This window comes from Pantherophis guttatus, chromosome 4 (assembly GCF_059756535.1).
Source record: "Pantherophis guttatus breed Tessera chromosome 4, ASM5975653v1, whole genome shotgun sequence".
NCBI classification, from domain to species: domain Eukaryota; kingdom Metazoa; phylum Chordata; class Lepidosauria; order Squamata; family Colubridae; genus Pantherophis; species Pantherophis guttatus.
Genome location: NC_142066.1, coordinates 51,257,787 through 51,284,156, shown reverse-complemented (window position 1 = coordinate 51,284,156; position 26,370 = coordinate 51,257,787). Strand labels below are relative to the sequence as shown.

Genomic DNA, 26,370 nt, shown 5'->3' with positions numbered 1-26,370 from the left:
TTGTCTAACAAGCCCACATTTGAATCAATTTTCTGTGCAGCACAGGACTGCTGTTTTTTTCAGCACAGGAAAGCTCAGCATCTTCTTTCAAAAGAGCACCATGCATATAAGGAGCCTGTGTAAGACCTGACAAGTACCCGAGTCAGGCATTATGTGAGTAGATGATTCTGCAGAAGACTGATGACCAGCATCTTCAGGTTATAAAGAGATGCGAAACTGGTCCACGATATTAGATTCTAGTGTAGACGTTGTGTGACTCTATCCTCCCCCACCTTTTTTTTTTTTGCAAAACAAAGGGACAGAGAAAAAAGAAGTTGCTGAAAATGTTGCTCAGCATTTTCAGGACAATGATGACAACTGAAGTGAAGACTTCCTGATTAAAACAAATAAAAGGAAGTACATTGTCCACAGGATGCAAAGCTGAGAAGAATTCTATGGAAAGCTGGTGCAGGTGCTACTCTAAAATGTTTGTTTGAAAGTATTAAATGACACCCCTAGAAGCAGTTCTTCACACAACTCAATCCTTGCTGTATTAATATACAGGACAATACTGCCCACCTTTGCAGTTTTGAAACATATCACAACATAGAGTGACAGAAGTCCAATGAAGTTTATCTCTTGCTTTTATTGGACAAACAAATGCCGCCTTCTTCCAGAATTTAATTGTAGAAGATCACACCACTGTTTCAAATGGGTTTTAAACAAGAAATGTAACTATGTGAGAATTGCAGACTTGTTTGCTCCCATTATTAAATCTCTAGCAGAGTCCAGATAGTCAAGTCCAATGACTTCATGCTGTCTTCTCCATTAATGTTGCTAGGCAAGATTTCTTCCATCCTTCCTTCCTTTCTCTGTGCAAAGTTACACAGAATGTAAATCTTTTTAGATAAACCTATGATTGCTCACAGCTGTTCAATTGTGTGAACATAACAAGTAGTGGTAGGAAGAGAAATGGATATCCATTTTGAAAACTCTTTCTGATGTTAAAACAGTTTTAAAACTGTCCGCTCCCCACCAATGAGTAATAATGTATATAGATTTTACAGCAGGAATTGGATAGTGACAGAAAATTGCAGTCATTTAGAAATGCTGGTTAACTGTAGTTCCTCCTGGGCAGTGGGAGGACATGGGGAGATAAATAAGATTAGGAGAATGAATACATAGTATGCACTGTTCAAGTTAGCAGACAGTATAATATAATGAGAAAATGGTTGTGACAGAATTGCATACCTTTTATTCATTAGGTTATGAATAAATAGTTAAAATGTCGATGATAAATCTAAAGAAAATTAGAAATAACCAGTTACAGATCAAGCTAGAAAAGTAATTACAAGTCATTTTAATAATTATGATAGGAATGATAAAAAGCAAATAAAAATACCAAAATAATCTAATCTTAAATTAATTTAAAGAAAAATGAAGTCGGTGACCGCAGCTATCCCCCGAACATTCTTCAGAAGATTTCATATTAAGTAACTTTGGGAATGTTATAAGACAAGCTTTGTTAGAAAACATGTTTGCATTCTAGGGAGAGATTACTGCACCAAAGCCAGAGCAAGGAATGAAAACAGCATCTTCTATTCTATTTCCCCTCTTTCATCAAAACATAGACATTACCAAAAGCATCTCCAGTTGGCTGGTTCTGCCCAAACCACTGAAGCAACAGTATCTCAATGAGGAACATATAAACAGAGAAGGTCCTTGGGATTCTTTCAGTACTGCATGAACAAGATTTTCAAATTTTCTGAAGGACTTTCAGTGAACCATTCAGGCAGCAATTTAATGAACCCAAACATCTGGATCAAATGAACTTGCTATACATTGTAGATGGGAATGGCCAACCTTTCCTTATTGGGGACAATAATTAGATAGAAAAATAAAATTTTAAGAAATGCATATTTCTTGTATCTCTATAAAATAAAATGATATATACTTGGAAGACCCGGTGTGCTTTATGACTAGGGCCAGACATGACCATTTATACTAAGACAATATATTCAAATAGGCCTTTCTCTGTTTGTAAATAAATGTGCAAGTGTATGAATAATACACTTTTATTATATAGTACATGACCAACGTTTGGTTTGTATCTGAATGCAGAGCAAAAAAAAAACAAAACCCACCACAGAAATATTTAGATTCAGAACAACTTCCTGATGTGAGAAATTTCATCAGGTAAATTTCCGCTTGGTTCCCTCCAACCCCAACCCCCCCCCCAGTTGTTACTGTGAACAAGTGTATTGGGGAAAAAGCGAAATAGTTTGTATAAAGGATACCAAAATAAGAAAATACTATAGTATGCTTGGTTTTAGTAATTAGCTACTAATTGAAGTAAACAATTCTGGACTGGGTGTACATTTGATTTAACTTGCTAGAAGGTTGCTTTTCATAAACTACTTGTAAAAACAGTAACCATTCTGAATGTTTCATTTCTTTAAAAAGATGGCAAATATAAATCCTGTAGCTAATGTTTGCTGAAAGCTATTATTAAACTCATGTCTCCATTCCAGTTGCATAGGTTGTTGTTAGGATTTCAAGAAATAAGAAAAAAAATATTTTTATTTTTTAATCCATATGAACTGCTAAAGAATTGAAAGTGTGGAATAGCTGCCTATTAGCATCAGTAAAAAGCTGACAAATTGGATATGAATCTATTGTCCTGATGGAGAATAGCAAATTAGGGCCAGTTTTTCTTTCCAAATCTGCATCTGTGATCAAATTTCCCTTACCACTGCCCTGTTTTTCCCTCTCTTTTTCATGTTGCTTCTGTGTTCCAATGATTTTATTAAACAAGCTTTTGTTTGCATCTGGCTTCATTCAAAATGTTTTTATTTGCTCCCATTTGAAATCAACACTTTAAAAGGGTGATTTAAATTTTTGTAGAAAATTTTGTAGAACTGGCCAAGCCAACTTCTCTGGCCCAAGAGGTTTTTGTAATGGGCACCAGAAATGCAAACATTTTAAATTAAATTTATGCTGTTTAATTAAGTTGCAAGGGAATGTGTAGAAGTCCTACAATTCCAGAAAGTATGTGTATTCTTTTTTTAAAAATGTCTAGTTCTGTGATTTTGTTGGTCTAACTACCATGTGGTTAATAGTGCAGAAGGGCAGCAAAAAGCTGTTAAGGCTAACATACTTGCCAAAAAATCAAAAGCCAACAAAAATATTGAAGCACAGAAATGAAATTAAATTGGCCTGAAGCTGTTTCAACTGCCAGGTTTTCTTCTAGAAAATCTTAGTAATTACTGAATAGTCCTATAAGGTCTTGCATGTATATATGCAGAAGTATAAGATGACATTATTTTCAAAGAATAAAATGGATTGTATAATTTCAAGTTATGAGTGAACCTTTTAACTTTTTTCCTATGAAGAGTTAGCAGAAGAAATGAACTCCGTTGGACAAGAACATATTTGTTATTGTTTAAACGTTTACACTGTAAAATTATTTCCCATGAGGAAAACATTTAAGCACAGCTTCTTTAACCATATCTGTCTAGAAGTATGGCTTGTTCTGCCAACTCTGGGTTTTAATATACAATGTCTGCTAAAATCTGTTGAGAGCTCAGTGCCCAGCAAGGTGCTTTATGGGTGATGGCTCCCTGAACCTCCTGCACTGAGGGGCTCAGAGCTCCTGTTTGTTCATACCGCAATATAGTGGAACAATACTATATAAAAAGATTGTGGCAAAATTAAATATATCAGTTGTTATTACCATTAAATGGATTGGTAGCACATGTCCACCAGAGGGCGCTTTGATAAAACCTCCTTAAACTTGGACCTCTTTCTGTTACCGCCTCCTTCTATTCCATCTGTAAACCAGACCAAGGGCTGTTGAGTAATTTCCCCAGCAAAATAATAAGCAGGATTCTTGCCTTGTTGTGACTCCAGTTACACAGCTCTTCTGTCTCCCAACAGAGTCCACACTGTTAGTATTTTTTTAACTTGGTTTTTAATTCTATAAAATATATGCTTTTATTTTAGCGCTTTTTAGTTGTATATTTTTATCATATTTATGACCTCATTCATCTTCCTTAAAAAGAGAGGATACAAATAAAATAAATAAGCAAGACTGTAGAATTCCTCCCCTTCTATTTCCTTCCTGATTTGTTCATCTATCCATCTCCCTTACTTGCTGTGCAACAAATTGCGAATTCTGCTCACAGCAACTTGTTGAGGAGGAAGGTGGAGGGTAAAGAACAGGAAGCAACAGTAGCTGTTTAGTCTCCCATATCAACATATGCTCTGAAAGGTTTCTCTAGTTTCCAGGAAATGTTAATTCCCTGGATATCTTGACGGAAACTCTGATAGTTACATTGAGATTGGTTTAAATGCTGCATTCAATACATTGATATACATTGTGAAACCTAGAGATCCTCCAGGATATTTGACTTCACCTTTTTGTATTTTATGATTCGTTAAACAAGCCAAACATCACAATGTTAAATAAATGTGCAAACTGTCTTCTGGCAAAAACCTTAGTTCCTCACTTAGTTATCACTCTGAAAATCCATTTTAATTTTTGAGCGTGTAGGTCTGTAATAAAACTGTACGTAGAATAAATCACAGTTGCCTGTTTTTTTTCAAATGGGGAGTGAAGAGATGAGCTCTTGCATTTTTATAAAAAGTGCAATATAGCAAGACATGGACTATGATTTCACTTAGATCCTTATCCACAGGACTAGAACCTTAGCTTATATGGAATTTTCTGGTATCCGTCTTCGAGAACTCCTGCAGGGAATGTATTAAAGCATGCTAAGGTTAGTACATTCTGGGGTTTAGGGACAGTTAAATGGTCATCCACAAGTGTGCTCAATGCCATCTCAGTTCTGTGTCCAGGCTTGAATCCTAATTAGAAGGAATGCAGATAATATGTTTCATCTGGACCCTGTGAAGCTGCTGCCCACCAGAAGGAAAGGTTACAGATGGGCTGGAAATAATCTACTGGGTCTAATCATGGCTTCTTGAAGAGGGTACATATTGCCTACTCCTTAAAGTCAGGAGGAACCACCGCCTTTTTTCAAAGATGAACTTACCACTATTTGGACTCAATCACATATTTCCTCCTGGGAGATTTTAAGCAACTGGGAGACACATGGGTCTAACTAGCAGAACAGATGGCTGTGCAACAACCTGAAGGACTCTGTTCACTTGGGACATATAGGCACAAACACTTCCTAGATGATCATACCAGATTATACTTCAATCAGTTCCAACAGGATATGCACAACTCTAGTCCAACACAGAACAAACCTGAATGATTATATTTAACACATGCTCCAATAGTCCTCATTCTGGGTATATGGATATAGCAATAACCTGGTTCTTAATACATCCTGTCCCCCCCCCCCCGTTTGTGGACCTTCGTATATTTTCATAACAATTTAAATTGTTTCTTCTTAAGTGGCTTTGGCTCTGGATAATCAAGGCTTGTCAGCTGTGTTTTTGTTCTAAGAGCTCAGAAAACCAATATTCTCCACTGATGGGACTCCCCATCCCCATTTGGTAGGGCTAAAACATTTCTCACAGTGTTTCCTGTAGGTTTCTGCAGAGAAGGAGCCTGCTTGGTTTCAGAGTTGTTGGCAAGGGGCCTGGCATTCTGGAAGAGACTTTTGTTTCGTTTCTGTCCACCAGAGCTGCTCCTCTTCACTGCAAAAGCACCATGGAGCTTTTTTGTTCACAGAGATCGATAATTCAATACAGACTACAGCGGGCGTGGGAGCATGTGTTTAAAGGCGTGACATCTCGACCTTACAGCTGCAGAGAAGTTCAACAAGAAGAAAGTAGAACACATATGCATACACATTGGGGAAAAATCATGTTGTGCTCTAGCAAAATATTAAGCTTTAAATGCCCTGAATTCACAGTATCCTACATTTGCTCTTTCTTCTTCTTTTTTTTAAAGTTAAACTAACCAGATGTGCTCTCTTGACACTTGCCTTCTGGGTTGCCAACATCTGGTAATCCCACCACTGGAATCACATTTAACTCAGAAAGTGGTTGCCAAGACTCTCCATAGTTGTTCACTTTGATTCTCTTTGCTACAAATCCCTCCCCCAACTTTTTGTATTGTTTAAGAAGAGAATGAGTTCATAAGTGCCATGTATCCTTTAATAAGTGCAAGCATCCTTTAATCTGCCCAGTTTATGCTTTAGGACTAGAAATTGACTTTGGCAATGAAAAGGAACATTACTAGATAGCCTGCTAGTGATTATTTGAAGAATAGCAATAACAATAGCACTTCGATTTATATTTATTTATTTTTTATTTATTTATTTGTTTTTATATGCCGCCCTTCTCCGGAGACTCAGGGTGGCTTACAATGCGTTAAGCAATAGCCTTCATACTTTTGTATATTTTATACAAAGTCAGTTTATTGCCCCCACAAACTGGGTCCTCATTTTACCCACCTTAGAAAGGATGGAAGGCTGAGTCGACCTTGAGCCTGGTGAGACTTGAACTCGCAGTAATTGCAGGCAGCTGGATGTTAAATGCTGCCTTAGTAGGAGGCATTAGCCTCCTACGCCACTCAGGCTCCTATATATACTGTCCCATAATGCTTTACAGCATCTTCTGGGCAGTTTACAGTGCCTCCAACAATCTGGGTCCTTGTTTTACAGATCTTGGAAGAATGAAAGGCTGAGTCCCATCATGATCAAGCTGCAGGCTGTGGGTAGAGTTAGCCTGCAATGCTGCATTCTAATTACTGTGCCACCATGACTCTTTGTGAAGGGCAAAACACATGGTTAGATCAGAGCAAGGACACCACCAAGGTATAAGTAAGATAGACCATAAATTCAAATCTTCATCCAGTGTTTATTGTGGTCAGATGGATAGGATGGAATGGATGAGGGACAGCAGGTTCTTTAAAGTCCAATCAGCTGACATTGAGTCTTCTGTTCACACAATGGGAAATTGCCAGGATAAAATTGGCTAATAACTTTTGTCATGGTTACAAGATTTTCTAGACCACTAGTGCGGTATTTGGCTAAAAAGGCAGTTTGAAAGAGGCCAGCATAAAAAAAAAAATATGAGCATCCTTGAAGGTCTAATCTTTGAAGCTACATACAGAATCTAAAGAAATTTACATTCACACCTCCAGATGATTGGATTGTAGTGGATGGCTGAAAAACGGTTGAATGCATAACTGAAGGAAGAACATTGCCTCAGAGAAGAAGGATACCAGAACTGAGGGAAGAGATTCGCCCTGGGATTTTAGGGCTGGGCAGTTCATTCAAGTGTAATGGACATGGAGTGCTTAGACAGGAACCAAAATTCCCTTGCAGGCAATTGCAAGGAAAGGGAGTTCTAACGCTTAAGACCAGAGGTCTTCAAAATTGGCGGCTATGCTGGCTGGAGAATTCTGGGAGTTGAAGTCCATAAGTCTTAAAGCTGCCAAGTTTGAAGACCTCTGCTTAAGACTGGTGGATGTTCCGGCCCTGTGAGTTCATGCCCAGACATCTAGACAGCAGTCTTTCCTAGGTCTGGATCTTCAGTTGCTGCAGATGAATACCAGGTTGGTTAACAATAAAGTACTCATTTGTCATCTTATTAGAGAGGAGCAGGCTGATCTGGTGTGCATTATCAAGACTTGGCTAATCCCAGAGAGCGGTGTTGTCCTCTTGGAGATGTGCCCAGCTAGGTTTAGAATTTGGCACCAACCAAAGCTACAGGGTGGGGGAAGGAGAATGTCAGTTGTTATTTGGGAATCCCTTTTGATCTTCAGGGACCATCCTCCCCAAGTTTCCAGATCTGAGACCATATTCCTGAGACTGATACTTGCAGGATCAGTTGGGAATGTTGCTGCTGTATCAGCTTCCCTGCTCTTAGCAAGTTCCCTGCCTAAACTGCTGGGTGCAATCTGAAGGCTGGCAGTGGAGTTCTCCAGGCTTATAGTCCGGAGAGACTTTGATCTGCCATCCAAGGATTTGGCTTTGGAAGTGGCTTGGGTGTTCATTGCCACCATGATGGCCATAGGTTATCCATGGCCCAACCTGAGACAGTGGTCACATTCTAGATAGGAACTTCTTGTTGGAGCAGTAGCAATGTGACCTGTTGGGGGATCTGTCAGGGTCCCCTCTATCATGATAAGACCATGCTGTGGCTGCTTTGAGATCCTCTTATGCTGCCTCCCTCTGCAAGGAGACTGGACCTATTTGAACCCTCGGTGATGGATCCACTGGGTTTGCAAAGGAAGCTGGGGGAGACCCTGGGGGCACTGCTGCATGTTCCTATGGAGGCTCTGGTGGCAACCTGAAATCAGAGAATGACCAAAGCCCTGGACAGGATTGTGCCTATGGGCCCTCTCCTGGCCCACTGACTCAATACTCTCCATGGTCCACAGAGTGTTGAAAAGAACCAAGAGACATCTAGAGCCCTGCTGGAGAAAAACAAGGAACAAATCTGACCAAACACAGGTTAGAACTGCAATTAAGGCATAATTTGGCAATAAGAGCAGTGAAACACCAATATTTCTCTGTGTTTATTATATCCACAGAATGTCACCTGACAGCCTGTTTCAAAATCACCCTGTTCTCCTTGGGAAGGAAAGCTCAGATGATAATCTTCAGGGCTGCCTGGAGGAGTTTATGTAATGCATGATGGATAAAATTGTTCAGATTTGCTCTTGGACTCCAAGCATGGAGCAAGTCCATTAGAGATAACTGGGGAATGGACTTACCCTGTTATCAGGGAGCAGCCTGGTCCTTGGGAAGTGGACAGGGTCCTCAGGGCTGTCAGCACAACCACTTGATTATTAGACCCTTGTCATTCCTGGTTATTGAAAGCTTCATGATGGTGACTTCTGGGTAGATGCATGCAGTGCAGGGGTGGGTTCTACTTACCTTTACTACTGGTTTGCAGCGGGGCCGTGCATGCACGCTTTGCTTGTGCATGCATGTGTTCTTTTGCGCAAGTGCAGAAGCTTCTGCACATGCGCAGAAGCATTTTGATGATGTTGGGATCAGTGGGCGGAGTCTCCTGCCAGTTTTACTACCGGTTCTATAGAACCGGTGCGAACCGGGGGCAACCCACCACTGATGCAGTGGTTAACACATCACTGCAAGAGGGGGTATTCCTGACATACTTTAAGGAGACCATAACCTGCCCCCTAAAGAAGCTGTCATTAGACACAAGATTGGGTAGTGCACTCATCCTTATTCTCCTTAATTTCCTGGCAGCTTTTGATATGATCGATTATGGTATCCTTTTGGACTATGGGATTTGGGATTGGGCAGTGCACTGTTGCGGTGGTTCAGTTCCTTTCCTTGTGGCCAATTCCAATTGGTGTTGATAGGGGTGAGAGATCCAGCCCAGTAGTGGGTTTCAATTTCGTTCGCTATCAGTTCGCTTGTGGGTGTGCGCGCATGCAATATTTCTGTGCATGCGCAGAGACATCCAGGTGGGTGGAGGAGCCTCCTGCTGCCATTGCTACCAGTTCGCCCAATCCGGGACGAACTGGTAGCAACTCACCACTGATCCAGCCCACTGCTGCTCCTTTGTGAGGTGCTACAACACTTGCTATTTTCTCCAATCCTTTTAACGTGAAAGTGCTGGGTGAGATTATCATTGGATTAGATACCATTAATATAATACTTAGGTTTATATCTCCTTTATATGCCTGGTGACTCAAATATGCTTGTGGTTGCCCTTTTGTGTCTGCATACCAGCCTTTGCTGGCTGTTGGCAGGGTCCACATATTACATTAAGATTTACCACATTTAAGAAACCACAAAGACTGGATTCAGATAATACATTAAGCATAAGCATAAGCAAACCATCTCCATTATATCTTGGCAGAGAGTATGAATCTGCCCAATTGAATGGCAGTGGCTCCTATAAGCTTCCAACAGGAAGTTTTCTAGCTCTACTAGGAAATGACTGGAATTGCACTGGGAATTTTTCCTTACAATCCAAATATTCTGCCAATGAGTCACTTTTTTTCTACTTTAAGATGATGGATAGGGCCATTGAAAAGGGGGGAGATTGAACCTGGCACCCATAAATGAAAGGTAAGAAATTTATGTCTTCCAGTGTTGCTGAGCTACAATTCTAAGCAGCCCTAATTAGCATGGCCAAGAATAAGTGATACTGACCATATGTTTCAGCAACATATGGAATAAAAAATAAAAAAGATCATCCACTTTTAGTAGCCATTTACCAACCTTAATGATAGGGGATTTAAGAAATGAAGGCTCACAAATCTTAATCTTTAAACATATTGAGGCTGGCATCTTGCCAGTAGTACTTATGATTAAAGCAACATATGTAAATACTACAGTGGTTTATAGTCCACAAAGCAGCCTTAAACTTCATCAATCTCTCAGTCAGAATGATAACCTAGGGAAGTTATTATTCCACATTAAAATTTGTGAAGTCTTTATATAACTTAATTCTATTAAAAAGACCCCAGACTCCTTATCAAGTGGATAGAAAGCAAACAACTTTAGTTTCCAATTCCTATGATAGCAAGTGAGAACAGTTGGTTTATTACAAAATCGATGTCCTCAAATACTTATTTAGTGAAGAGAAATGCCATTTTTGGCTTATGAAAAGGTTGTATGTGCAGAAGATCATTTCTTGAAGGATAAACTTTGCCCAATTTTCAATGATCTTTTAATCAAAAATAAAATCATACTTAGCCCTTAATATATAATCTGTAGGTAAATAACAGATCAGTATAGATTAAATACATAAAAGATTCAGTCTGAAAAAACAAACAAACATCATTAAGAAAGTATTATAAGCAAAATTGCATGAAAGTAATATGCTAAAAACTTAAGTGAAAAGATTGTTGTTTATATTGTAGGGTTGATAACCTTACTTTGAGTTCTTGTCAATAATAATATTATCAACTTTTTCTAATTTATTCTTCTCCATATTTATTGGGTTATGATTTCCATAACTGATTCCCAGCTAAAAGACTTCTGAGTTGTCTTGTTCCATCAAGATGAAGATAAAATGAGCCCTAACTATGAGTATCCACATGAATGGGTCAGGAGGAGCAATTGATGAAACTGGCATCACAACATAACAATGGAAGCTCCCTGTCTATTTATGTACAATGTTGTGACACAAGCATAAAAGGGCAAAACTTGTGGTATGATATCATATTGTGCATTTTGTCATTTTTGGCATCACAGACTCTTACCGGTATGTCCCTAATTGTAGGGATCAGCCTAAGCTATTAATGCAACTCTCAAACTATATGAGAATTGAAATTTTCATTATTTGCACGAAAGTGGTCTGAAAAAGAACATATAACTAACTGTAGTCAGAGATGGGATTTCACTTTCTCTGAAAGCAATGAATTCCATCTCTACACACAGCTGGAATTTAGAGGAAGAAAATAAAAATAGTTATAAACTGATCAGTCTGTTCAAGAACTATCCATAGACTTATGTGTACTAGAAAAACAATCTAAAGTATTGGTTGTTGCCTAGTTTATTCTCGTGGCAGTAGTAATTTTTGGAAAAATAAGCCACCCAAAGCTTGATATAAGATGGGTGGCTGTATAAATGTTTTAAATAATTAAATAACAAGGAATTTGATTTCTTTTTTTTTCATTATTTACAAGAAAATAATGGAGACAAATACAATTGAGCAGGTCTCCTGTTTCAAACCGCCTTTCATTCTGCCAGCAATAGAAACACCCACAAGAGACTACAGTGCTGAACATGCACAGAGGAGTCATCTGCCATCCTTACATTCCTTAAGACCACTATATACCTATACTAGCCCTAGCAGAAGTTGAATCCAACTACTTCCAACCCAGTGGGAATGTTAAGGACAAAAAGCACTGAGTCAGTTTCTGACTCTGAATGTACCTCTATATTTAGAGTTTAAAAACCAACAATTAGTGTGATGTGAGGATTTAATATTTTGCACTACCAGATTGATAACTATGGTTCTAAATTGCTTCCTGGAGGATTTTTTTTTTTTTGGGTGCAATTGCATAATCTGTACTCAATGTGTACACAATTATGCTTTTTTTTTTTTTTCCCCTGGAAGAGGAATCTATTTCATCAATATATGAAAAGCTAGCCATGCTGCCTTGCTATGATGCAAAAGAAGCTTGAAGAGATTGTATTGCATTCATTAAAATCTGGGATAAATTTCCTTTTCTGCCCAAAGTCGGTTGATGAGGAGGAAAAGTAATGATTTAGCAAGAAGAGGAAGCAAAAACGGACTTTACACTCCTGGGATGTTCTTTCAACTTCTCAGTTGGTGGTGAGCATAAAGCCCTCACATTTCCTGGTGGTTCTCCATCCAAATATTAAGGAGGCCCAAACACCCTCAGCTTTTATGAGATCAGCCAAGGTCAGTTAGAAACCAGTATTTCTCTTCAAACATACCGTATTTCTGCAGATGTTGCTTTTGTTTCTTGACATAAGGCATGACAATAATTTTAGACTGTATTCTAAGTATTCCCTCTACTGTCGAGAACAGTGTTTCTCAACGTGGCAACCTCAAGCTATGTGGATTTTAATTCCCAGAATTCCCTAGCCAGCACAGCTTAGTCTATCATCTAGCTTTCCTGTAGCGGGGGGAATAGCCTGAAATTGGCCAGACTGCTGGAAACTTGCTGACACTATAGACAGACAGGCTCCTAGTAGGGAATGAGCACTATGCTAGGCACTATTTTTATTTATTTTAGAAGAGGTAACTATGGTGGCCTACGTTCAGGTAATGTAGGAAGGAAGGGAAAGGATAGAACATAGAATATAATTTTTCTTACTTCCGGCCCAATCTCAGTAAGAGGTTTTTCCTCTAGCAGGCCACCTGGGCAAAAGCTGGAGGTGTAAATCAAATTGAAAGTCAGAAGTGAAGTTGAAAAGAATAGAAAAATAGAATAGAATTCTTTATTGGCCAAGTGTGATTGGACACACAAGGAATTTATCTTGGTGCATACGCTCCTGGAGTACATAAAAGAAAAGATGCATTCGTCAAGAATCATAAGGTACAACACTTAATTATAGTCATAGGGAAACAGTCAATATAATCTTAAGGATACCAGCAACAAGGTTACAGTCATACAGTCATAAGTGGGATGAGATGGGTGATAGGAACCATGAGAAGATTAATAGTAATGCAGACTTAGTAACTAGTTTGACAGTGTTGAGGGAATTATTTGTTTAGCAGAGTGATGGCATCAATAACATATATTTTTGCTTAGAAATATGAAGGGAAATATAAGCCAGATAGTTTTCCTTAATTCACTTTTCTATTGGAACGCTAAAAGAGGCAATTCTTGGGAATTGTTGCTACTCACCTGGCCTGTTGGCTCCTCTAGGGCTATTGTATGTAGGCAGCAAAGATGCAAGCAATTGCTAGGGTTTTTGGTAGTTCGAGGTTTTCCTCTGTTAAGGCTGTGCAAACTGCTGAAAAGGGCATTTTTGTTCTGAAGGACGCATATTTGCAAAGCAGTATTTGGTATGTCAATGAAGATTCTCAGTCCTCCAAGTAGGGTTGCCTGAAAATTGAGTCCATGGTAACTGGACTTATTTTTGCTGATTTGAAATATTTGGCTGCTAATCCAAGCAGCTTCCTCAGTTGAGGCAAATTAATTAGTCAAAGAGTCATTGGAACGTATCAACTTCTCCTGTACAAAACTCAGGGTTTCTTCCCCAAGTGTGTGACAATATGTCAATGAAGATTCTTAGCTAGAAAATTTCCTGTTGGAAGCTTGTAGGAGCCACTGCCATTCAATTGGGCAGATTCATACTCTCTGCCAAGATATAATGGAGATGGTTTGCTTAGTCATCCAGGTAGGATTATCTGAAAACTGAATTTGTCTCCATTGATGCTGAAGGAATTGTACATTTCAATGACTCTCTGCCTAATCAACTTGCTCAGCCCAAGGAAGCTACTTGGATGGGCAGTGAAATGTTTCAGATCAACAAAACTAAGTCCAGTTGCCATGACTCAATTTTCAGACACTCTTTGGAATATTATACAAAGTCAGTCATTCAACACATTAAGCCCAACTTAGCCAGTTATGGTTTAGGGAACAATCTATCCTGGCTGGATTCACACAATATTTTAAGAAGTAAAGTGAGTTTATAAATCATGCTGGCTAGGTTTAAACAACATTGTGTCCTCCCATGTCATATGATTCTGTTCCCACTCTTAGTATATTGTATGTTCATTCCCAATTTTTGGGAAAAAGAATTTCTTGGACAAGACAAGTGTTTAAAAATCTGATGCCTACTATAATTTGTTCATGTTATGCTAAATGAGGGTATTGTGGTGTGTGAAAAAGGGTAATATTAATTAATGCTGTCCCTTAAGACAAAGGAACTTTTGATTTAGGGGGCTACTGAGTCTGACAAAGAGTTGTCATATCCAAACCACCTCCTTCCCTGGAGTTGGTTAAGCAGAAGCTGGACATCTTTCTATTGGAGATGCTGCAATAATGGATTCCTGGATTGGGCAAGAGATTGGACTAGATGATCTACAAAATTCTTTCCAAACTTTTCAGTGAAAATGCTGAAGAACGTAGTTTTGAGGTAAAGCAAATAGAGGGAAACCTCACTGATTAAGAAAATCTTGTCTCTTTGTTTGGCAAACATGCAAGTTCATCTCCAATGTTTGTCAGCTTATGAGAAGTTGAGCCAAAGTTGTACATAAATTCTTGGAAACTTGGGCTCAGCCTTTTTGGAAAAGAAGAATTAAAAAGAGAACGAGCACAGTTTGAAAACTCAGATGCAGCCAACTGGGCAAACTTTTGAAGAGAAAAATGGACTAGGAGAGAAAGTTTTATGCAAAACACGAATGGCTTGTGCGTTAGCAAAAGCAAAATTTAAATGGGGTGGGCCAAAAAATGTTTTGGTAGCCCAGTTGTCTGGAAACATACTCTTCCTAGAATTTATTTGTGGCAAGCTTTATTATGTTCATATGGATCCAAGCTAGTGTTCTGACAGCCAACAATATAACAAATAATAGCTTTTGAGCATGTATTCCATTATTCAAGTGGTATTTATTTTTGAGCAGAGTTCAGTACTGATTGTCTGGAAGTTGTAAATTGTTGTAGGAACACAACGTAATAATATAGGACAGAAAGTATTTCTATCATTGTTAAACCCATCCATGGACATAATCATGAACTTATTGGGCAAAGTTTCTAGAGTGCAGGTTATGAACTCCAAGAAAGATTCAACAGCAGCTATTTTTCTTTAGAGAAACTGTGAACTAAGAAAACTACCATAGCTGGGCTGCAAAAATCTGGGAAGGCCCTAGATGACATAAGAGTGTTCTTGGTGGGCCTTTTGATTTTGGAATTTGATCTGGGAGTCCTCCTAATGAGTTGAGGTTAGAGTTGCTAGAATTCTCCCTGATATCCCTCCTATGAATAGGAACCAATGCACACAAGAAACTTTCATGCAGCCAGACTTTCAGAAAAGTAGAGAACAATTTGGACGGGCATGTTCTTAAAACACACCTTCAAGACCAACCTGCTTTGTTTTAATCCTTGTCATTTCCTCGGCTCATTTTTAGAGCAGGCAGAGATTGAGCTCCCTCCCACCAACAACTTCAACCCCTGCAACATCCATGACCGTAAATGCCTGCAGAAACAACAAGCAAGAGCACGGGAACGAATGAACATTGGTGTCAAGATGAGGAGCCATGGAACCCTCATGCTCCGAGAGGACATCCGGCCAGTGGTGAGGGGCTTTGGTCTTTCTTCAGAGAAAGGGGAATAGAAACCACATTTGACTGAATTAGGCTCCCATTTGCTGCTCAGTTTTGCTCTTCATTTCCCAACATTTCAGATGCCTTCCAGATGGGTTAGAATTACAAGTCTCAGAATTAGCCTGCCAGCACAGCCAGAAATTTTAGCCTGATGCATTTGGAGGTTTGAGGACAATCTGATTAAGAACACCTATTTGAAACAAGAAATGTTTGTGCTTCTGTTTCTGTTTTTTTGCTACTTTATAAAATTCATTCCCAACTTGCCTCAGTGCTGGTTCTTGCTAGTCATTTAATCCAGTGCACCAGCTGAACTCATTGGAGGCTTCCCTGATATATCCAAAGTTGCCTTTTGAATATCTCGCTAAGCTTGACTAATCAAGCCACGGATGGCTCATTAACTACCTCCATTCCAGGGAGAAGTAATCTGGTGAGAATGAAAATGTTCATTAACATGATACCCACATTGACTCTTGAGAGACATTGGATGCATTCACAGCTCCAGTTCCTGTGTTCTGACTGCAATTCCTCCTTTTATTTTGTCAACAGGTCCAAGGCTTGTGTCAGAGTGAGCTTCAGAGAGCCTTAGAGAGACTAGCAGCTTCCCAAACCCGAACCCATGAGGACCTTTACCTCATTCCCATCCCTAACTGTGACCATAATGGAAATTTTCATCCTAAACAGGTAACCCTGAAACATGGGACAGCATGGGTAAACCAGTGGTGAAATCCAATTTTTTTTACTACCGGTTCTGTGGGAATGGTTTGGTGGGCGTGGTGTGGCTTGGTGGGCGTGGCAGGGGAAGGATACTGCAAAATCTCTATTCCCACCCCACTCCAGGGGAAGGATACTACAAAATCCCCATTCCCTCCCCACTCCTGGGGGAAGGATATTGCAAAATCTCCATTCCCACCCCACTCCAGAACCCGTCAGAACCTGCTGGATTTCACTCCTGGGGTAAACTTTTATTTTGTGTGGGCTACATTTTTTTTTTGACCAAATTCTCTTGATTTACAAGCAGATTTTTAATCCATTACAACTCAGAACTGCATAGCACATGTTATGAACTATTAATAATTGTGCATTAAGGCAACTCATGTGCGTTCGCTTTATCTTATGGAACACCAACAATGCATCAGCATAATTGAGAAACCTGGGTACAAAAATAAACATAGAAAGAGCAACAAACCTCCATTCTCTGTTCTCCAATTGTAACCTATAGGATGATGGAAAGTCCTTCTTGATGCCAATTATGATAATATAACAATCTGCTTACTGTTCTTACACCTCAAAAGTTGGATAGGACATTGCAATATTTAATAAATAGCTTGTTCTGATTCCAAGAACTGGCATGATGTCATTAAACCTTTCCCAGCCTAGCATCTTTCTGATATGACAGATTACACAAGGTGGAAAATGTTAGTAAGAACTTTCTGAAAATATGTTCTTGACAATTCCGGTAAATAACTGTTATGATGGCCATAACTGGTCAGAGAACACATCCTGAAGCTGTTGAGGTGACTATCCATCATCCTGGTAGCTTCCCAACAGTACCCTCTGCCATTCTATTTGCCTTTGCTTTGTATGGAGTTGGTGGCACAGTTCCAGATAAAACACTAAACATATTGCCCTTTAAAAATAGCTCTGGACCTCTGTATTCCCATAGTATCAGTAATGTTGAAGACCTGAAGTGATTTATTTCTAGTTCAGCTGTGGTATAGTTGATAGTTTTTGCTTTTTTGAGATGCCATTTCCTTCATCCCAACTCTGGGATTTTGGATTCCATAAGGAAAATGCTAATTTAATGGCACTTCAGTAGCCCAAATAAAATTAATAGAGGGGAAACAACTAGCATACAAATAACCAAGGTACCCCTCCCCCCACCAAATCCAGATCACCCCGAACCTGCACTTGGTGATAGTGCTGAGGCTGGGCCTGGGCCTCGATTTCAGACCTAGAGCCACCACTGTCACTCAAAAGGACTGTCTTTTGCCATTCCCCATTGTTCAATAGCCTTGGAGGATGGTATAATATTTCTCGTGGCCAGTGATGGGATTCAAGTAATTTAACAACTGGTTTTCTGCCCTAACGATTTCTTCCAACAACCTGTTTGCTAAAATGCTCAGAAAGTTAACAACCGGTTCTCCTGAAGTGGTGCGAACTGGCTGAATCCCACCACTGCTCGTGGCCCAGTGCTCCCTAGGTTCTGCCCTATATAGCTTATTTTTACATGGTGTTCTCTTTTTGTTGACAGGCCCTTGTGGCCTACTGTTCTTGGTTGCATGAGGTCTTCATTCTTGAAGCAGGTTTGAGGAAGGTTCTCCCACAGCCTCAATCTTCAAAAACTGTGTAAAAGCACTCCCCATTCTTACACAATTTTCAGAGGCTCCAGAAGCCATTCAAGAGCACTGCCCTTTTGTATGACTTCTGAAAGATTTGGAGGCTGCAGAAAAGCACATTCCATTCTCATGCAGCCTTTGCTATCTTCAAAAATTGTGCAAGAATGGGGTGTCCTTTTGAGAATAGTTTTTGGATATTAGTGAACCCTGATGTATCACCCAAAATGTCATAGTATATCATAGGTTCACTACCTCAAACTGGCTGTCATGTAATGAGTCCAATATTTTCTAGTCTCCCCCCCTCCCCAGTTTACATTTTCAACACAAATTTAAAGTACCTTTATACATTCTAGACAATTTTTGGTGATCTATACCAACCATTTTATAAAAATTCTGTTTAAGTTATAACATAATATACATTTCAATTCTTTCAACCCACATTTTCCCACTATTCCATTTGCATATTGTAACCAAAAAAATTAGTCATTTTATCATATATTCTTTCACTTGTTCTTTCTGTTTATGCATTTTAGTAATAATATGTTCATTTGTAAAGAGGTCTGTTTTCAAATTCACTCTTACAAGGCTCAAAACCAAAAGTTTTTTCATCTAAATCTTTCTATAAATGTATATAAGAAAACCATTGGCAAGCATATCCTATTTATATAAAAGTGGTTTGGGATACAAGTAAAGCCTTTATTAAAGATTATTTTGTAAAACATAATTCTGAATTCAAAAAGAAGAGCCAAGAAAAAACACAGGTTATTTTGAAAGCATTAAAAATGTCCAGAGAAGATAAGCATTTCTCATCAAATTAAACATTTATTACAATAGTTATTGATGTTAACAATAAGAGAAATGAAAGCAAAAATAAACTATATGTAAACAAACAAAATTTCAATTTGCAAATAAATTAGGGATATGGCTAGAGTACAATTAAGGAAAAAAAGATACTGAAACTTCAAGAGAGAAACATTGTATTAATGATGTATAATGGCTATACAAAAGGATGGAACAACTGAAGTTTGTGTTGCCTTAGTTGTGGGTAAAATGAAGGCAATGTGAAAAGGATATGATGTCAAAAATAATTAGGAGCAGAGCAATATGAGAACGAGTTCTTAGTAAGAGTGTATCATTTTTTTTCATAATTATGAGAATTACTCTTCTATCTTTCTCCTTTAGTGTCACCCAGCTTTGGATGGGCAACGAGGGAAATGTTGGTGTGTGGATCGGAAGACAGGGGTGAAATTGTCAGGAAGTCTGGAAGTGAAGGAAGATTTGGATTGCCATCAGCCTGTAGATGGAGTGGAAGAGTGACCAGGCTGATAAGTGGACAATAAGACTTGCCTTGACAATCTGCCAAGGAAACTTGTTGTACTTAGTGTTTTGATAAGTAGATGCAATGCAAACTGGGAGTTACCACAATGCCTTTTTTTTTTCCCTGAGGGGGAATAATAGCAGTAACGGCTGCCTCTCTCCTCAAAATAACTGCATTAATCTAAGCACAATGTGGCTTAGTCAACCCGTATCTCTCTGCTGTTTAACTGGGTAGCTATTTGCATCCATGGATCATTCTTCACTGACAATGGAAACTGTATTCCATGTGAATGACCATCGATGACAAAAGGCCCCACTGGCTTTAATCTTGAGTACCTCAATAAGTCTTTTGAGAGTTTCCTCTGAGTAGACCTGCTCTTGTTTTCGATATAAACTGTTGGGGAACTTGCTTTTCTTCCACTGAGAAAGGGAAAAAGAAAAGCAGGGGACAAAGCTCTTTTCCCCACTTTTTTTAAAGGTCCACTAAAGCCCAAGCTGGTTCAGTAGTGCCTAGACTTCTTCCATCCTAATATACTTGATCTTCTTAATGCAAGGGATACATTACATTTAGGATGAGAAAAAGTATGCTTATTTAAAAGGCCTCATTTTCTAGCCATGATACACCAGTGTTCATTCCTGGAACCGCTTTTCATTGCCATGGCTTAATCTTGAAACCCGTTAAAGCAATAATATAGATTAGAGCATTTTTGAACAAAATGCTCTAATTTATATTGACCAAACAAACTTTTCTTAATCCCATATTTCTCCAACAAGACATCAGAGTTTCACTTTGAATTTAGGATGTTCTTTTGAGGCATAATTTCAAGTAAAGTTTTAATTTAAAAGGCAATTGTTACAATTGTTAATTCATAATCCAAATAGGGATAAAGGGATACAATTACAAAAAAACTCAAATCATAATGTTTAATAATTAAAACCATGCTTCTACATTCATATATTTTAAAAAATATGGCTGGTATAATACAGCTGATGTTCCATTCTTGCTATTAGAATTACTATTCTAAATAGTAATTAACTATTCAGTTTATTTTCAAACAAAGTAAGATAATATTTGGTGCATAAAATAGTATCTTTGAAATCTGGAAAAATGAGATTCTAATCTAGGGCATTTGGTAAAAATAATAATGAGTTCCAATTTGTAATAATAGTGACAAAAGAACTTTTAGAAATTGGGATGGGAGCTGGATTTAGCAACATTTTCAAGGATTGTGCTTTAGCTTATTTGAATAAAATAAGAGTGTGGGAGGGAAATCCTAAAAATGGGTCTATGTGATTATTTAATTTACATTGGAGGTAGGATTCAGATTCACCTGATACAGCTATTTGCTTTCTTTTCCCTTCCTGTTAAATGTAAAGTAATTATAGCTCTGGTATTAAGAGATGTACCCAACCTAGGAATACTTCCAATCTGAAAACAAAAGTAAAAATGTTTAGAGAACCAAGACTGAATTTGTCCATTCTAGAGCCCAACCCCATTTATTATTAAAAACAAGGCCACTTTTTTCCTAACAATAAAATTAATGCCATCAGACAATCTTGCTGCAGAACAAGGAATCCCTTCCTCAAATGAAATATGTCTCATTAGCAAGTAGAGTTTGCAACATCGGGGAGGAGGAGATAAGAGACTTCCAGCCCCCTTGCTGGAGTTTCATAAAAATCTTCAATTTGGGCTGCCAAAATTTGTTGTCAAAACCATTAATTTTCTATGGGGTAGTTTCTCACATTTTGCCTTTAAAAGGACAAAATAGATCTCCATGAGGTGCAAAGTAATTCATTATCCTTTTTTAATTGTGTCCCTCAGATTAGAATGTTCTTCCTAACTATAAATACATATGTTGGTCTAACTTTCAGATAAACAAATTGTCAAGAAGGAGACTCTGAAGCATATTTTCATAACATGGGGCAGCACTAACTTTTAATGAAGTCTTTTATCTTCCAAGAGTGTAAGAACTCATTGCTCATTACGACAACCATGGGGTGGTGCTCTTTCTAATGGAGAAAACTTTGTTTAGACCTTGTTGCTCTTATTAATGACTGGTTTTAGAAAGGGAACAGTTTTAATAAGGAATTGAAACTGTCAGCTGCAGCCTTTCTTCCTGAAATGACATTATTCTAAATGTAGGTTCTTTTTTTAGAATGTACTAAGACAATAAAATATCAAAAGACAGAAACAAAAACATGATGCATGAACAATAAAAAGGGATGAAAGGACAAACAGGAAAGGAATACAAAGGGGGAAAAACCCAAAATAATTCATAACATGAGGAAAACAAACATATGGTTGAACCTTATCTCAATTAATCTATAAACAACAACTATTTCCCAATAAACCTGTCAATTTGATATCTAACAGAGCTAACTAGGAAAAGAGGAATAAATAGTAGATCATCTACTATTTCCAAATCCAGGCTGCTCATGTTGCTCAAAACAGCATTTGGGTTTTATTGTACGGCAAACTCTTCATTGCCTTCAGGGTATTTATTGTGCGGATTTGGGGAATCTAATCTTTTCTGGGAAATGAAGGGAAGAGTAGATTCAGATCTACTGAAACTGAAGCTGGCTGCAATCCACTGTTGGAAGGTTTTGGACTTCAGTTTAATTCCTTTCAGGCCAGTGGTAATTGCTTGATCCCCCTCTGATCTACTCCAGTCCTTTAAGAGTGCAACTCCAGGAATTCCATAGTCATTTTCAAGTTGTTGGGTTTCTATTTTCATAATTTCCAGCAGCATCTGGGGATCACCAATTTGGGAAAAGCTATAACTCCAAATAGAGCTGATTGGTGAAACGCAGCATTTACCAAGGATGAAAACAACTGAACTTTCATATACAGTGGTCCATAACAGTGGTGTATTAGTTATTGCTAGCTAGCTTAATATTGTCTGTGATATTTTATCACAGCGATACATTGTGACTGGTGCCTTCCTACAGGTGTGAGCAATCTTTTAACATCTGCAGGTTGCTATAACGTTCATGGCAGTGTTCCTCAACCTTTGCAATTTAAAGATATTGGACTTCCAACTCCCAGAATTCTCCAGCCACCATAATAAGTGGCTCAATTGTGAAAATTAAGTCATGATTTCTCTATTTTCCCCCCACGGCTGCAGAGACAGGTTTCTCTTTTTGAAAAAGAGTTGTTACATTTCTTTGAGGGAACAGTAACAGTTTTGGAGGTTTTCCTGCCTCAAAATGGCATGACTAGTTTTTGATAGCTGTGGTGCAAAGGGGATTGGTGGGTCACAAAAAGAAGATGGGGGCCCCAGGTTGCCTATTTCTTCTTTATTGCTTTTTTGTAGGTACAGTGCATTTTTTAAACTGCAGTTATCTGAGAGTCAAGTCCACTGAACTCGGTGGAACTAATATTTGAATAGCTATGCATCCTATTGCCCTATTTCATATTTGCTACATCAAACATAACGTCTTTCAACACAATTGCATACAATGCTCAACAATTACATTTCTAGGTGTCAAAAATGCTCATACAATGCTCAACAATTACACTTCTAGGTGTCAAAAATGAAGAAGTAAAGGTGAATTTTTGTTGAGAGGAGATATTCTCTCAGTGCCAGAAACTAAAGTTGTGTACCCTTCAAGCTTGATTCAGTTTGAAAATTAAGTCAACTCTTAAAATAGCAGCACATTTTAATAGCTGATCTCTTTAGCAGATTATTTGAGAAGTGCAGAATTTAAAATCCCATGGAGTCCAGAGCAGTTCTTCTGAATCCATTTTGAAGCAGGAACAGTCTTATTAAATGCCTTCTGTTTCATATCTGGGAACATACAACATCTTCACACAACACGTGTAATCCAGTCAAATCTGGTAGTATTGTATACTTCTATATGGTGCCTCTCTTCATCCTGTCAGGCTTTTGCATACAATAAGAGCTGTGATTATTTGCTAATATATTGGTTGCAATGTTTTTGTTGCTGTGAATGTTATTGCTCTTAATTCTATTTTTTTTAAAAAACAAACTTTTCAAATGATACAGTTGTTGTATATCACTTAATTTGAGCATTTCTGGGAAAAGCTATTTATAAATGGTAAAAATAAAAGAAAAAATAAACCAAAAATGTCCAGGGTGGTATTTTTTACATTTATATTTCCAGGTTTCTTTTTCACTGGGGATGATGAAATATTCCATGTGCTCCAGATAATCCAGTGTTTTTTTCCAAACTTGGAAACTTTAACAATTTTAACAGATCTTAATTTGCTAAATTTGAAAAACACTGAGATAATCCAATACAAAGGAAGAAAATAAACAGTAAGAAAAACAGGCATTTAAAGATCTTGATTGTTACACCCCCTCCCACCAATTTGAGAAAAGAATATTCAAGTGAAATTACAGTATATCTTACATGAAAATATAAGCAATATCTTTTTCCTCCTTTTTCTTCAAAAGAAACAGAGGTGAGTTCTTACACTTTTAACCCGAAATGGTTCCAAAGTAAAGGTAAGAAAGAAACAGACAGGCCTAAACTAAATGCAGTTTATGCATTTAGCACTATTTGCAGTTAAAACAAAAACAAAACCATAAAATAATCTTGAGATTTCAGCAAGCATGGAGAAGGAATTTAAATATTTGCTCCCTTGTTGTTTTGCTCTTCTGAGAGATATCTAAGGGCAAATTTTCTCACAGTGCAAATAACCTCTTTAGAAGAGTGATTTTCCTCAAAGGATTATAACAAAATCCAATAACAAAATTCCAATAAGCAACTGTTCCCCCTTTTTTCTCTAGCTTTTTATATTTTAAAAAGAACAGTCTTACATATTAGAACCAAAGGCATGTAGCATTACATGAAAGTAGAGTATAATAGATTTATTCAGGCATAATTTAGAATTATATGAAGGAGCCCTAGGCAGCCTTAGACTAAGGAGCTTCTGTCTCTTTTCTTTATTCCTATACAACCATGACAAATCCTTGTTTATGCAATCAATGTTGCATCTGATTAGTTATGCTGCAATTGGTCCTTGCTTTGTTTCAAGATTTGTTGAAAGTAAAGATGAAAAGAGAATCACAAAAGAAAAGGGAGGAGGAGAATGCAGGAGCCCAAAGATACACATAATTCTTTAAATCAATAGGGATGGTGATACTGAAAAAATGGCTTGCATTCTCCCCTCAACTTCATTCTTTCCTAACTAAATTTCCACTTCAGAGATGAGAAGAAACAAAACAACAACAAAAAAAGCAAAAAAGACATCCCATGTCCCATCCATCATTCTTCCCAATGTTTTCTCTGGAGCAATTCCTAAATCCTATTTAAGCTTCATTTCCTCTATTTAGGCTCAATTTGTAAAGAAAAGAATGATTAAAAAATCATCATGAGTCGATCTCCAATCCTCTCTCACCCAAACAGAAATAAATCTAATCGAACCCAATCCAGCATTCAGATTATATTATTTTCTCCAAAGGGTAAAAAATGCAGAATGCTTATTTGCAGAGCGGAAATTTCCTTTGGGATGAGAGCCTTGAAATCTTATCTTAGCTTTGAAAATGTAATTGAAATTGCACATGGGACTTCCTACAACAAAGAGTGTCTACATATTGCAGTACAATATTAGTAGAATGCAAATATAATTAAGACGTGCAATGTGGAAGCTAATTGTATAAGACTTTAATGAGGGAAATCACAGGTTGGACTAGGTTCTCTCTCAGTCTAATCTATCCTACAGGGTAGCTAAAAAATAAAATTGAATAATTTCTTTGATTAACTGGCAGAGGAAGATTCTCATTATGCTGCTCTGAGTTGTAACATCTATTTAAAGTTCAATATATAACAGATAATTTCCCTTTTTTTGTATATTATATATTCTTGTATATTGTTAGCTTTCTCAATTTAATGTAGAGGTGACATCAATGAATGGAGGGAATTTAATTCTTTTCCTCCTATCGCTTATATTGTTTAGAAAAGATATACATATACGTACTATTTTCCACCATAAAACAAATAAATACAAACTATGACTCTAAAAGCTTTATTGTAGTGTTGGCTGGGAAATTCTGGGATTTGAAATCCCCCCCCCCGTTAAAGTTGAGAAACATTACCTTATGTTGTTCTGCTTAGGTTAAACTAATTTATTTACTCAATATCTTAGAATCACTTTGTAGGGGAACAATAGCAATAGCACTTAGATTTATAGACTGCCCCATAGTGCTTTATAGCACTCTCTCTAAGTGGTTTACTTTGTCAACATAGTGCCCCTAACAATTTGGGTCTTTATTTTACTGACCTCGGAAGGATGGAAGGTTGAGTCAACCTTGAGCTGGTGAGGAACAAACTCCATGCTACTGTAAATTTAAAAGAAATACATTCTTCTTTGAAGAACCTGAAAAGATATTCAAATCTGGGTTACCAAGCTTTACGTCCAATTCCTTAGTTCACCAATTTTTGTTCTCTATGGCACTTCCACATGGTTCCTGTTGCATTCCCCTAAGACTTCAGAATTGTCCTGATGAACTACCATAGTGGAAGAGGTTGCAGATGTGCAAGCATACTGAGATATGGTGGAATACCAGTAGCACTCATTGATTTCCAGAAGGAATTTCTAAACCCTCCACCCACAAATGGCTGTACCCTTTCCACAGCTCCTGGAAGAGCTGACATAGTAATACTTAACTCAAGAAGAAGCAAGTTATATATCTTTCTTCAGCAGGTTGGCCTGACTGGAGGATGTGTGTTACAGATTATTCCCTTTCCGCAGAATAAATGTCATTGGCTCAAAATATGTTAAAAGAATTCACTGTGAATATCAAGATGAAATAACTACTGTAAAGGAAGGTAAAAGCACAAAGCAAGTTGGAGGTGGAGACAAGAAGCAAAATAAATGATATTTAGGTCAAGCGAGGATCTCTGTAAACACACACATGGGGTAGAAAGTTACACAGCTTTCACCTGTGTAGTTGAGTTACACAGCTCAGATCTCAGTCCATAAAAGGAGATAATTGCATACAGCAGCTAGTTTTTCCCATATACCTTGCTGCATAATTCTGTGATGTCCAATCTAGATTTCTAT

The 26,370-nt window shown here is 37.9% G+C and overlaps 1 protein-coding gene across 1 annotated transcript in view; it reads left to right on the top strand.

The window, feature by feature from the left end:
• Nucleotides 1-23,429, top strand: part of IGFBP4 (insulin like growth factor binding protein 4) — a 34,704-nt gene extending 11,275 nt beyond the window's left edge. Inside the window, exons 2-4 of the mRNA XM_034415763.2 lie at nucleotides 15,493-15,659; nucleotides 16,234-16,368; nucleotides 19,206-23,429. Coding sequence (XP_034271654.1) covers nucleotides 15,493-15,659; nucleotides 16,234-16,368; nucleotides 19,206-19,340 — 437 coding nt within the window. The 3' untranslated portion in view covers nucleotides 19,341-23,429. The remainder of the gene's footprint in view (nucleotides 1-15,492; nucleotides 15,660-16,233; nucleotides 16,369-19,205) is intronic.
• The last annotated feature ends 2,941 nt before the right edge of the window (nucleotides 23,430-26,370 follow it).